We start from the raw sequence: 12,728 nt of genomic DNA on the forward strand, positions 1-12,728 counted from the left end.
TTTTTTTTTTTTTCTCTCCTCCTCCTCTTCCTCCCTCTTCCTCCTCGCAGGTCGTCGTAGTTCAGTTGGGTCGGGTTGCTGCTTGTTGTTTTAGTGTTTTTTTTTTTTTGTGGTCTAATTGTTCATGTATTTGTTTCGTGTCGACTTTTTAGCAACAGAGATTGAAGAAAAAGGAGTTGGGGCGGCTCGTTGGGCTTCCTCGAAGTGGCGAGAGGTCGCGGCTCTGGGGTCGCCGGCCCAAAGTCGCTAATTATCAAAGGAGGGAGGGGGGGGGGGGAGTAAAGGGGAGGAGGGGGGGTAATTTGTTGACTTAAATATTGATGAGGCCGGAGCGAGGCGTCGGCGTCGGGGGGGCGACTGTGGGCGCACGATTAACATTTCATAGAGCTTTTTGTGCTGGAATGTGAACGGGACTCTCGCTTTCTCTCACTCTCTCTCTCTCTCTCTCTCTCCATAATTTTAATACCCCCTTCCCCCGCCCCACCCACCCCTCTCCGGTGCATAATGAGCTGCGTGATTAGCACCGCACGGGAGAATTTGCCCGACAGAGGAAGACAGAGACGCAGCTCCTCCGTCTTGAAAGGCGGACGGTCGACGTTGTTTTCTGGCGTCGACCGACTTCAGCGCTTTTTGCATTGCTTTTTTTTTGGGAGGGGGTGGGGGGGGTCACACGGATCCCCGCCGGTGTTCTGTGTGTGTGTGTGTGTGTGTGTGTGTGTGTGTGACTCTGTTTGCGTGTGTGTGACTTTGGGCAAATCGAATTTCGAAACGTTTCAAACCAAAAACACATGTTTACCTCGCGGCCCGCGGCCAATTAGCGCCGTCCATTAGGCGGTGTGCGCCTGTGTGTGTGTGTGTGTGTGTGTGTGTGTGTGTGTGTGTGTGTGTGTGTGTGTGCTGCTGTTTGTTTTTAAAGTTGAACCAGTCACTCCGCTGCCGCTGCCGTCGCTCAGCTAATTGTGATGTAATTTAATTTGAGCTGCCGCCGCGGTGATGATGATGATGATAATGATGATGATGATGATGATGATGATGATGATGTTGCCATTATCCACATAAATGATGCAGTTAAAAAGGCTTCTCATTTGCATGTTGGGGGGGGGGGGGGAGTGAGCCGCGCGCCCCCCCCCAGTATCACTCCTCCGCTTTAATTTTCCACCTCTGTTCACTCCTGCCCTCTGGCTCCGCTGCTGCTGCTGCTGCTGCTGCTGCTGCTGTCGCCTTCTATTGATGATCAGCACTTTTATCTGTGTTTTCTTCTTCTTTCTTCTTCGTCTCCTCCTCTTTTCTCTCTCTCTCTCTCTCTCTCTCTCTCGACAGTCGAGGCCCCGCTTTGTCTCAGCTCGAAAATGTTTTGAGGAAAATAGAAGCCAACCGATTTAAATTTCCATCGTGTGTGTGTGTGTGTGTGTGTGTGTGTGTGTGTGTGTTTTATTTTTCAAAATATCAGAATTTCATCCGAACGACGAGCCGGCGTTTTCCACGAGCTCTGCCGGCTTCCGTTCCGCTGCCCCATGACAGTCAAGTGTGTGTTTCGTCTAGTTTTGTGTGTGTGTGTGTGTGTGTGTGTGTGTGTGTGTGTGTGTGTGTGTGTGTGCGCGCGCAAACGTGACTTCCCTTAATCCCGAGAGGAGCCGCTGTGATCTTTCTCCTCCTGCACACTTTCTTCAAAAGTCCTCCAGCCGGCCATGAAAGGAAGTGTGACTAAGCTGCTGTTAAAGACTCTCTAGTATCTTCCTTTCTCTGCTATCCTGCCGCTGACTTTGGCTCGTTTTTTTTTTTTTTTTTTATCTTATTATTTTTAAATTCATCCTCCTGACCCCCCCCCTCCCCACCCCACCACCGACTACTTTTACCTCCTAATTGGCGACATAAATCTTGTCGGCGGTGAACCAGGGACGACGCCCCGGCGTTGTCGCCCGCAATCTCGCCCCTTATTTACCAACTCATTAAGATCTATGGAGGCGGCAGCGCCGCCGCCGCCCAGGCGGGATGACGACATCAATCAGAGGGACCCCGGAAGACGTAAATGACCCGAATCAAGCAGGAATAACTGGAGACGTCACAGCGAACTGCGTCTCGACACGCTGTCACTCTCCCCCTCTCCGAGTCCGTCCTCCTCCTCCTCTTCCTCCTCCTCCTCTTCCTCCTCCTCTTCCTCCTCCTCCGGTCCTCGCTCCTCGATCCGCTCGGAGATCCTCCCTCTCTTCTTTCTTTTCTCTCCCTCTCTCTCTCTCTCTCTCTCTCTCTCTTCTCTTCCCCCTCCGCCGGCTCGCCGCCTCCTCCTGCTGGCAGTAAAGATGATTGGACAAGACAACGAGGCCTCCCCCTCTTTATAGGTCAATTAGCCCTGATTAGGTGGGCCGAGTTAATTAATGCAATTGGCAAATATGCAAACGAGAGGCGACTGGCTGGCGCTCTCGTCACCTCACCCCTCCCCACCGCCCACCCACCCCCCTCGCTTCCTCCGCTCAGCCTCCAACGCAGGAACTACTTCCTCTACCCCCCCCCCCCCCCCCCCCCATCTTTTATCGTCCTTTTATCGTCTTTTTATCGGGCGTCGTCACCCGCCGTGAGCTTTTTCTAGATCGGGGGGGAGGGGAAAAAAATAGAATTTCACCTTTAAACAGATCGCTCACTTGGCGCGCGCACTTGCGGGCTGTTTTTTATTTTTTTTATTTTAAATCTTCCAGGAGGATGACGACCCGTAATTGGATCATTGGATCGGCCGCCCCGCTTCACAATCCAACTGTTTAGCCATTGTGTGTGTGTGTGTGTGTGTGTGTGTGTGTGTGTGTGTGTGTGTGTGTGTGTGTGTGTGAGAGAGAGAAGCACTCCCTCATCACATTGTGAACGCCGCAACAATTGAACACACACTTTACACACTGACACACACCTCTTTTTTTCTTTCTCTCTTTGTCCTTTTTTTGTAAATTATTTTCACCCTCTCACACTCACTCGGCAAAACGCCGTCTCCCCGTTTAGCGACACGCACAGGCGCGCGCGTGCGCACAGGCTGCGGCAAACAGCGGCTCTTTTATCGCATTCCGTCTCATCTGCTCATTGCAAATAGAGGAGAATGAAGTTGGGGACGTCGTCTCGCGCCGAACAACGTCTCCTATCGCCGAGCGGCCATTTATTGTCGCCTCAAATGAGGAATTGAAATATGAAGGAGTTTTTTCTTCTTCTTCTCCTCCTTCAATGTGCGGTGAGCGGAGGGGGGGGGGGGCTCATTGGACAGGAGATAACCACATTTGATTCCGTTGCTTTGAATAATGTTAATCCCGAGGAGGAGGTGGAGGTGGGGGGGGGGGTGAATAGACGGCAAAGTCCATTATTCACGTCAGCCCCCCCCCTTTCCATACTTCATTCGGCCCTGATGTTGTAAATATGATTTCTTCCTCCTCCTCCTCCTCCTCCTCCTCCTGCCGCCAAAGCAATCTTAATTCAACCGGCGAAACACTTTTGAAATTCCTCTATCTGAGAGCGGAAACCATTACGGCCGCCGTGTGGCGTTTTCACAAGGAGTCGTCATTAGCGCTCCCTTCGCGCCAGCTCCTTTAGGAAGGAAGCTTTTAATTCCGGTCGCCCCCCTCCCGGTCTTCCCGAACCTAAGGTGCACGTATACGTGCATATGTAATTTTTTTTTTTCTCCTCCCTTTGCTTCTCCTTTCGTCCTCCTTACTCCTGGCGCTTTTCCTGAAGCTGCATTTAAAAAGAACACACAATAAAACTCCTGCTGCTGCTGCTGCTGCTGCTGCTGCTGCTGGCGGCAGCGACCGCTGGCAAGATAAACCAGGCGCCAGCAAACAAACACGCAAAAAGTTTTGCCCAGTGACATAAATAAAATGCTCAGCGGGACTAAATGTTTGACAGGAAGCAGATACAGTCACTGCCCCTCCCCCCAACACACACACACACACCATGTGATTACATGTATCTTTTTGTGTGTGTGTGTGTGTGTGTGTGTGTGTGTGTGTGTGTGTCGGCGCGCACGTGGCATTTTGATTTATTAAGCAATCTCAAGTATGGAACGCCCCCCGCCGCCCCTCCCACCCTCCGCTCAGCACTCTTGATTTTGTCGGCGGACTCAACTTGTGGCAAATGACGAATTAATTTCAGCCAAGCACAAAATTTGCCCGTCATTATCTCAGAGGGGCGGCCGGCGTCCCCCAACCGGACGGCCGAGGAGTCGGCCGACTGCGAAATGTAATTTCTCCCACTGTCCCTTTATTACCGCCGCCCTGCTCTCCTACTCTTGTCTCTTCTATTTCTTGATCTCTGTCATCATTCAGTCTGATTGAAAACTTTTATTTGCAAGGTCTTAGTTTGTCTGAGTATTTTTTTTTTACAATACACTTAGAATACAAATGCAAAAGAGCACTTAAAACCAGCACAGATTAGCATCAGAACCTGTTTGACTCGCATTTTGCCGGCGACGTGGGGAAGATCTGCAGTGTGAGAGGGAGCAAAGGAGGAAAACAAGGTGTGTGTATGTGTGTGTGTGTGAGGTAGAGTGTGTGTGTGTGTGTGTGTGACAGCCTGTGTATTCCCACTAGACGGATGGCCGGTGTCACGGTGTGTGTTTACTGCTCATGATGGAGCGGGAGACAGGCCAGGTAATGAGGCTACATTAGGGGCTTTTAGAGCTCACAAACAAAGATGGAGGGCTGCTTCTTTCCCCGCTTTAATGATAGGTGTGTGTGTGTGTGTGTGTGCGTGTGCGCTTGTACGTGTGTGTGTGCACCAATTCTCTTTGCACCTTTTGTTGCACGTTTCGTTTTTTTCTCTTTTCGGAACATTGGGCAGCCAAACACGTGTTTGTTTGTTTTTTCCCGCCATCTGCTTTTTTTGCACCTGATGGCAGTGACAGATTTTTCACACGAGTGAAGAGGATGTAAATATTAGCCTGGACTGAATAGAGGAGCACAGCAGCAGGGTGAGGGTGTGTGGCTGCGGCAGAAAGAAAGAAAGAAAGAAAGAAAGAAAGAAAGAAAGAAAGAAAGAAAGAAAATGTCGGAGAAGCTTTGGCAAATAAAGTGTCTCCGTCTCTCGGCTTCGTCACGTTTTTTTTTCTCCCTCCCCACCTCCCCACCCTCGCCTCACCTCAATAGAAACGTCGGCGGTGCTGTCAGCGACCGTCGGGTACATTTCCAGAGTTATCTCTCCGTCTTCCGGCTTAATCCGGAGTCCACCATCCAAACGCGTCCTCGTCGGCAGAGCGCGGCCTCGAGTGGCGTCCTGTCGCTCGGAGGGAGGTGGGGGTGGGTGGGTGGGGGACCATGGGAGGAGGGGTGTGGTGGGTTGGTGGGGGGGGGGGTTCTTCCGACCCAGTTGGTTTTCCCAGGACGGCCTGATCCAGGGTCAGGGCTGCTGGTACCCCTCGGGGAGGACAGCATCTCTCTCTCTCTCTCACACACACATACACACACACACACACACACACACATACACACATACACACACACACACACACACACACACATACACGCATACAGTCGCATATGGTGACACCCCGCGGTGCAGGGCACCGTCGCTGTCAGGGCCGCCGCGCGTTTTCTTTTTTTTCTCCCCCTTTTTTCTCCCCGCATGCGCGCGCACGTGACAAGCCCCTGCCCTCCACCCCCCTTTCAGATGAGGCCGGCCCGGCTCGGCCCGGCCCGGCCCGGCCCGGCCTCATCGCTCAGCAGCCCCGGCTGCGGCTTCTAATTGACATTCTAATTGGCAGATTTGAATGCCGCCTTTGGACGGCTAATTAATTTATCTCACCGCCGTCATTAAGGTTAAAGCGCCATCTGATCTCGGCGAATACGCTTTGCATACATCTGCATCGTCATTACCCCCCACCCCTCTGCCCCCCTCCTCTTTTTTCTCTCGACGCGCCGCAGAAGGTTTGGACTTCGGAGGGACGGCGCCTTTTCTTTTTTTGTTGTTGTCTTTCAGTGCGCGTTGATTTATTGCTATGATTACGATTATTTTAAATATGTTTCAACAATAAGTTAGCGCTTAACATTCTTTGACACATTCCAGGGACGTCCACCTCCCTGAATTGTTTTTTTTTAACGAACAAACAAACAATAATATATATATATATATTTTTTTTTGTATTTTTCGTCCATTTGTCGTTTGTCGAAAAAAAAAAAAAAGGCAGGCTTTTTAAAAAAAAAAAGAAATACGGGAAATAAAGAATATGGGGGTGGTGGGCAGCGGAGAAGGAGAGAGAGAGAGAGAGAGAGAGAGAGAGAGATCCAGGCTCCATTAGAATGTTCATAAAATTGTAGTAAAGGCAATCAGACAGTCTTTCTCTGAATATTTTAAACATCGGCCATGTAAAATTTATGCCTAATTTGAATACTTATTAGCCGGCTGATCTCGGGCCGCAGCCTTGAGTTTCCGAGGCTGAGATTCATCACCGGATTGGGTGTCACATTGTACCAGTGCGTCCCCCCCCTCCCCCGCCCCTCCCACCCACTCGCTCTCCCCTTTCTCCCCCTTTCACCCTCATTCTTTTCATCTGTCTCTCTTCCTCTCTCCCCTGGCTGTCACCTCCTCGCCCCCCCCTCTCCCACCCCTTTTTTTTTTTCTGTTTTCCACTTCCCTCTGTGTGTGTGTGTGTGTGTGTGTGTGTGTGTGTGTGTGTGTGTGTGTGCGTGCGTGCGTGCGTGCGCGTGCACGGCAGGGCTGTTTGTTCACAAGCAGGCCTCTTCCCCTATTTACTCGTGTCCCGGGCAGCTGTCGCCCTGCTCTGTGTAACAGCTCAGCCCTGTTTGTTCTCTGCCCCCCCTCCAACACCCCCTCCTACCAACCCCCCCTCCCCGGACCACCCCAACCCCTCCCCTCCCCGGCCCGGATCCTGTTTATCCTGGCTGTGGACATCCTTTAAGGCCTGTCCTGTATCTGCGCCTTGTCAAACACACACACACACACACACACACACACAGACACACACACACACACACACACACATACACACACACACACACACACACACACACACACACAGACATGTACACTCCTCTATTAGGGTTGTATTTACCAGCCCAGAGAGCACACAAGGCACCGGCGCCGGTTGCTCCGCAATCACCGGCCGTCCATCCGTCTTTGTTGCTGCCCGCTGGATGATGATGCCTTTTATTTTATTCTATTTTATTATTTTTACCTTTCCGTTGCCATGATTAAAAACATATATAATAACAAAAAAAATGCACATCAAAAAATAATAACACAGTCCAGTTATTCCAATTGACAATAATTGCGTTCAGATTTCAGCTCTAGTTTCTTTCTTTTTTTTATCTCCTTGGATTTTGTCTCATTTTAAATATTTTCAGCTTTATGCACAGACACACACACACACACACACACACACACACACACACCTATATATAAAAAATTGTGATGTTTGTATGTTTGTGTCAGTGCCGGCCAGAGTCTGAGTGTCTCTTTTATTGTGCGAGTCGTCGACTCCTCTCTGCCCCCGCGAAGGTACAGAGCATTAAAAGCAGGAGTGTGTGTGTGTGTGTGTGTGTGTGTGTGTGTGTGTGTGTGCGCGCGCGTGGGGTGTGCGCGCATGATAAAACATTTATTACTGGAGAGAGAGAGAGAGAGAGAGAGAGAGAGAGTGAGGGAGAGTGAGGGAGTGAGTGAGAGAGGAGGTAATATGCATAATTTATGCTGTTTTTAGCACAATCATTAGTGATATTCCTGATAGGTTTTTTTTCCTCTCCGTCCTCCTCTTTCTTTCCTCCGCGCTCCTCTCCTCTTCCTTCCTCGCGCCGCGTGCCGCAGCCGCCGCCGCGTGCGAACGCACAGAAAATTAATTGCGATGTTTAAAACCCCCCAAAAATAAAAAATGACGGGACACAAAGAAACAATATTTGCGGCGGCCGCTTGGCAGCCTCAGACCTGCAGCCGTCACATATTTATGGGCAATAAATGATCCGCTGTTTAATTCCAGGAGGAGGCGCCTTTTATTTTCCAGACCCACCTTCCACAAAAGAATTTTATTGGCAAATGAAAGCAGGACCAGGAAATGACTCTTTTCCTATATTTTATCATTATTATTATTATTATTATTATTATTATTATTATTATTATTATGATTGTGAGATTTTTATCCTCCCATTGCACTTATGACAAAGCCATCACAACGCTCATCCAGCACCATGTGATTGGTGCCTCCTCCTCCTCCTCTTCTCCTCCACCTCCTCCTCCTGCTGCTGCTTCTGCTGCTTCTCCTCCCACCGCCAATTTTTTTAATTTTGCATGATTAGCTTTGCGTCATTAGGCAACTTCATTCAGACGGTTGCGCGCTCGCACACACACACACAGCGGAAAAGACAGAAGAAGAAGAAACAGAACTGTCGGGCGGGGGGGGGGGGGATTTTTCCCTACGAGTTTTCACTTGTCCCCCCGCCCCACCACCTGGTCCGTCCTGAAAGTGCGAGACAGACAGCAAAGATATTTTTTTTCTCTCCATTTTTTGTATTATTTAAAAAATATATATCTGAGCTTGTTTCCCCTCCGTTAGCTCATTTATTTTTTTTTATTTTATTTCTGATTCCTTTTGGACTTAGACAAAATAAAGCGACGCAACTTCTTCCTAAAAGGACGCAGGGCCGTGTTTTTTTTGTGCGTGTGTGTGTGTGTGTGTGTGTGTGTGTGTGTGTGTGTCCCCAACCACCCACTCCCATTTTTCAAGAGCACCAGGATGTGCATCTCTTTGTATTGCTTCATTTACACAATGAATGCATAATTGCTCCTCCTGCATCCCCCCTCCCCTCCCCTCCTCCTCTTCTTTCTCCAACGCCCCCCCTCCCAAAGCCTTTCTTTAAATGCTTTAATTTGCAGAGGGAGGAGGGGGGGGGGGGGGCAATGGAAGGGACGCACGCACAAAAAATATATATCTGAAAAAAGAAAGAATAAAGGAGGGGTCGGCATGGTGGTTGGTTTTGCTGGTGGATATATATTTTCATTCTTTTTTCTTTTTTCTTTTTTTTTTTGGGGGGGGGGGGGGGGGGTTGGCTGAATAGAAGAAGGATGAGAAGCCCTAACCGGTGCCTCTTCATCACTCCTCTAGGTTTTAAATCATGATGATGATGCAGGAGTCGGCCGCAGAGACAATAAGCAACAGTTCAATGAGTCAAAATGGAGTGAGCGCCCTAAGCAGCGGCGGCAGCCAATTAGAGGCAGGCAGTAGAGACGGCCGATCGAGCGCTGGCAACGCGAGCTGCGAAGTAAGCACAGTCGAGCTGCTGCATCTGCAACAACAGCAGGTAAGTTGTGTTTCTCCCCCCCCTCCACCCTCCCACCACCGCTCTCTCGCTACTCGCTCACCCGCCTCCGTCTCTCCTCCTCCTCCTCCTCCTCCTCCTCCTCCGCTGCCGCCGCTGCGCTCGCTGCTCTCTCGCTGCTCTCTCTCTCACTCTCTCGCTCGCTCTGCTCCGCTCGTCCCGGGGCTCCCGCTCTCGTTCCCGGGCTGCTGCTGCTGCTGCTGCTGCTGCTGCTGCTGCTTCCTCTTCTTCTTCTTCTTCTTCTTCTTCTTCTTCTTCTTCTTCTTCTTCTCTCTCGGCTCCTTTTTCTGACGCTGCGGGAGGCGCTGTGAATTATTATTGTTATTTTTTTGGGGGGGGCTTTTTATTTTATTTATTTATTTTTTGGTGGGTTTTTTTTATTTGTTTTAGCAGCAGCAGCAGCAGCAGCAGCACTGCGAGGAAGGAATGAAGCAGTTGTTGCGTGTTTGTTGGTTTCCAGTGGGGAGCATCTTCTCACTAAATTGTTAGTTGTTTTTTTTGTCGTCGTTGCCCTGAAGCTTTATTTGCCCGCCGAGTGATGCAAATGGTATTTTGTTGTTTTTGTGTGTGTGTGTGTGTGTGTGTGTGTGTGAGAGAGAGTGAATGTTGTTTCTTTTTTCTTCTCTTTTTGTAACTACTGGGATTCCAGCCTGCGCTTCGCACGGGGGGTTTGCCATGTGCGACGGTGCGTGCGCCCGCAGACGGAGACAGACGGAGAAAGGGGACGCGTGTGTGTGTTTGTGTGTGTGTGTGTCCGTGCGTGTGTGTCGGTGCCTGTATGTGTGTGTGTGTCATGGCAGCACTGCATCCACCAGAGGGCCTCGTAACTCGGCTCTCACTTCCACGGAAATCACACATTTTAGTTTTTTACTATTTTTTATTTTTTTGCAGCAGGTCTTGCCGCCGTGTTGCTCTGCGCTTCATTTTCCTCCTCTTGCCCATTTTGCTCCGTGGTCCCGATCAGGAACCAGACACCCTGCCATTCACTTTTGCTGCTGTTGATGTTTTGTTTCCAAAAGTCGCGCGACTCGCGTTCCTCTCAGTCGGCGTGTGAATGATCCCCAGCGGCTGCTTGTGTGTGTGTGTGTGTGTGTGTGTGTGTGTGTGTGTGTGTGTGTGCGCGCGCGGTGGGGTGGTTGGCGGGGGGGGTGTCACTCGTGTGTGAAAGTCAGTCACCGGCGGAGTCAAGTGTCTCTCGTGTCTTTTCACGGTGAATGATGGCTCTGACAGTTCACCAAAAGAGCAGCGGGACGCGAGGTCAGAGGGCCGCAGCGCTTCGGGGTGGGAGGCGGGGGGAGGGGGAGCGGGGGGGTGAGGGACGCCGCGGGTGCCCTAACGATGTGTGTTGACTATTTTTTTTATTTTTTTTGGTGCCTAGAATGGGGCGGGGGGGTCGCAGCTGAAGAGCCGGCGGAGCTCCTCCGTCCGCTGGCCTCCAGGCCACGTTGTTCACCACCACAAACACACACACACACACACACACACACACATTGGCGCAGAAGTGCACACCCGACATCGGTCGACTCTCGGTGTTCGTCGAGCTTTCTTTTTTGTCAAGTGCTTTGAATTAAAAGGCCAAAAACAGTTAATACACCCGTAAGGATCTCTGTGTAATAATGCAACATTGCTCGTATAAAAGCAGCAGAATGCGATGCATTGAAGTGTAATGTGAAGATGAGGATGGACTCCAGGGTTGGAGCGCGCTCCTTGGAAAAAGATAATAAAAACCAGCTCAGGCAGGACCACCCCCCACCCCACCCCACCCCCCCACCTTGTCTTGTTTCCTCTTCCCTTCCTCCTCGCCAACCCGCAGACAGAACAGACACATTGAAATGAGCAGTCCGGCTAACAGGTCTCTGGAGGCTTTTTAAAAAGAGGGGAGGTTGCTGGTGGAGGAGGCCTTACGCCATTCACTTCACACGCACACACACTTCCTGTGGCACGCGAGAGGAAGCTCTCCTTCCTCCTCCTCCTCCTCCTCTTCCTCCTCCTCCTAATGAAGAGCTGAGAGGAAGCGGGAAAAAGGTGCCGGGCCCTTTGAAAGGGGCCGCGCCATCCGCACGTTCCCGTCCCTACCTGCCCGCGAGGTAGAGGAGCTGAGAGGTGAATATGACAGGAGGAGAAGAAGAAGGAGGAGAAGAATGAAACAGGCCCGGAGAGAGAGAGGGAGAGGGAGAGGGAGAGGGAGAGAAGGAGGGAGAGAGAGAGAGAGAGAGAGAGGGAGAGGGAGAGGGAGAGAGGGAGGGAGAGGCGGCGGGGCTGTCGGGTGTAATTTTCCGCCCGTATTCAGAATGACATTGAGCGGTCCGGTGGGCTTCCAGGCTCCGGTCTCTGCTGTGTGGTGTTGCGGGTGTGTGGTGGGGTGGTGGTGGTGGGGGGGTGATTAATAATAAGCACTGATGAATTCTCCGCCGTCCGTCCCCGTGGGTCGCGCCATTACCGAGCGGCTCCCGAAATACCACCTGCAGCTATAATTAGGAGGAGAAGAAGAAGAAGAAGAAAAAAAAAAAAAAGCAGGCGTCCTGAGGGGGGCGCCGGCCAAAAAAATAGGACCTCCTCGGACTCGGAACGTCGCCCTCCGCCTCCTAACTACCGTGTCGCAATTGAATCTTCATCAAGCTTCCCCCCACCCTCACCCTTTTATTTCGACGTCTGTCGGGGCGGGGAGGGTGGTGTGTGTGTGTGTGTGTGTGGGCGGGGGGGGGTTTCATCACCCTCGTTCCCAAGGTTGTCTAAATAGACCTAATTTGATTTGCGATCGCAGATTAGACGGCGGCCTGGTATCTGATTGCAATTTGCCAGCTGCAGATATGTATCGGTGGTGGTGGAGCACGGGGTGGGGGGGGGGCTTGCTTGATGAATGTCGCGCGGCGGCGTCGTAATTGCGATGCTAAAAATGATGGGGACCCCCGCGGAAGCCCTCCTCCCGAACCCCCCCGCACCTCCTCGGCAGCAGGAAGGAGCGCCGACCTCGTGCTCCCGTCAATCCAATCACAGCGCACTTTTGATATTAGATGCCACTTGTAGCCCCTCCCCCCGCCGCCACCTGCATCGACCCTCGGATCCATACTGTAATGCACCGTAATGAGGCTGATGCCTGATTACAGCGGCCTGTGGACTTCATCCCGGCCGAGGTCATCAGGTCATCGATTGAGGAGCCAGTAGCGCGACGCCGCCGCTGTAGCCGAGGTATGGATATCCGGCTAGCGTGCCGTTAGCCCGCTGTTTGCGGCGGGGAGCGCGTCCGCATGGTTGGAGTGACTGAGCGCTGGAAAAAGAGGCCCCCTTTGTGACATCACAGAGGACCCCGAAGCGGAAGTCGTCTTGTTCTGTGGTGGAGCTCGTTTCCGAGCATTTGTCGAGTGCGTTTTTGCACGACGCAACTTTCAAACCCACACACTTGAAATTTCTCCACTTTTTCATTTTTTTTCGACCCGC

At 51.4% G+C, this 12,728-nt stretch overlaps 1 protein-coding gene across 7 annotated transcripts in view; it reads left to right on the forward strand.

Moving 5' to 3' along the window:
• Positions 1 to 12,728, forward strand: part of foxp2 (forkhead box P2) — a 111,444-nt gene that overhangs the window by 36,548 nt on the left and 62,168 nt on the right. For 6 of the 7 annotated variants that reach the window (XM_076011471.1, XM_076011472.1, XM_076011474.1 and 3 more), the window contains exon 4: positions 9,077 to 9,272. The exons of the other annotated variant lie outside the window; for it this stretch is intronic. In XM_076011471.1, coding sequence (XP_075867586.1) covers positions 9,087 to 9,272 — 186 coding nt within the window. In that variant the 5' untranslated portion in view covers positions 9,077 to 9,086. The remainder of the gene's footprint in view (positions 1 to 9,076; positions 9,273 to 12,728) is intronic. 7 annotated transcript variants of the gene reach the window in all.

The sequence above is a fragment of the Nelusetta ayraudi genome, unplaced genomic scaffold (assembly GCF_046127955.1).
Source record: "Nelusetta ayraudi isolate G7.1 ecotype Tasmania unplaced genomic scaffold, CSIRO-AGI_Nayr_v1 ptg000135l, whole genome shotgun sequence".
In the NCBI taxonomy this organism is placed as follows: domain Eukaryota; kingdom Metazoa; phylum Chordata; class Actinopteri; order Tetraodontiformes; family Monacanthidae; genus Nelusetta; species Nelusetta ayraudi.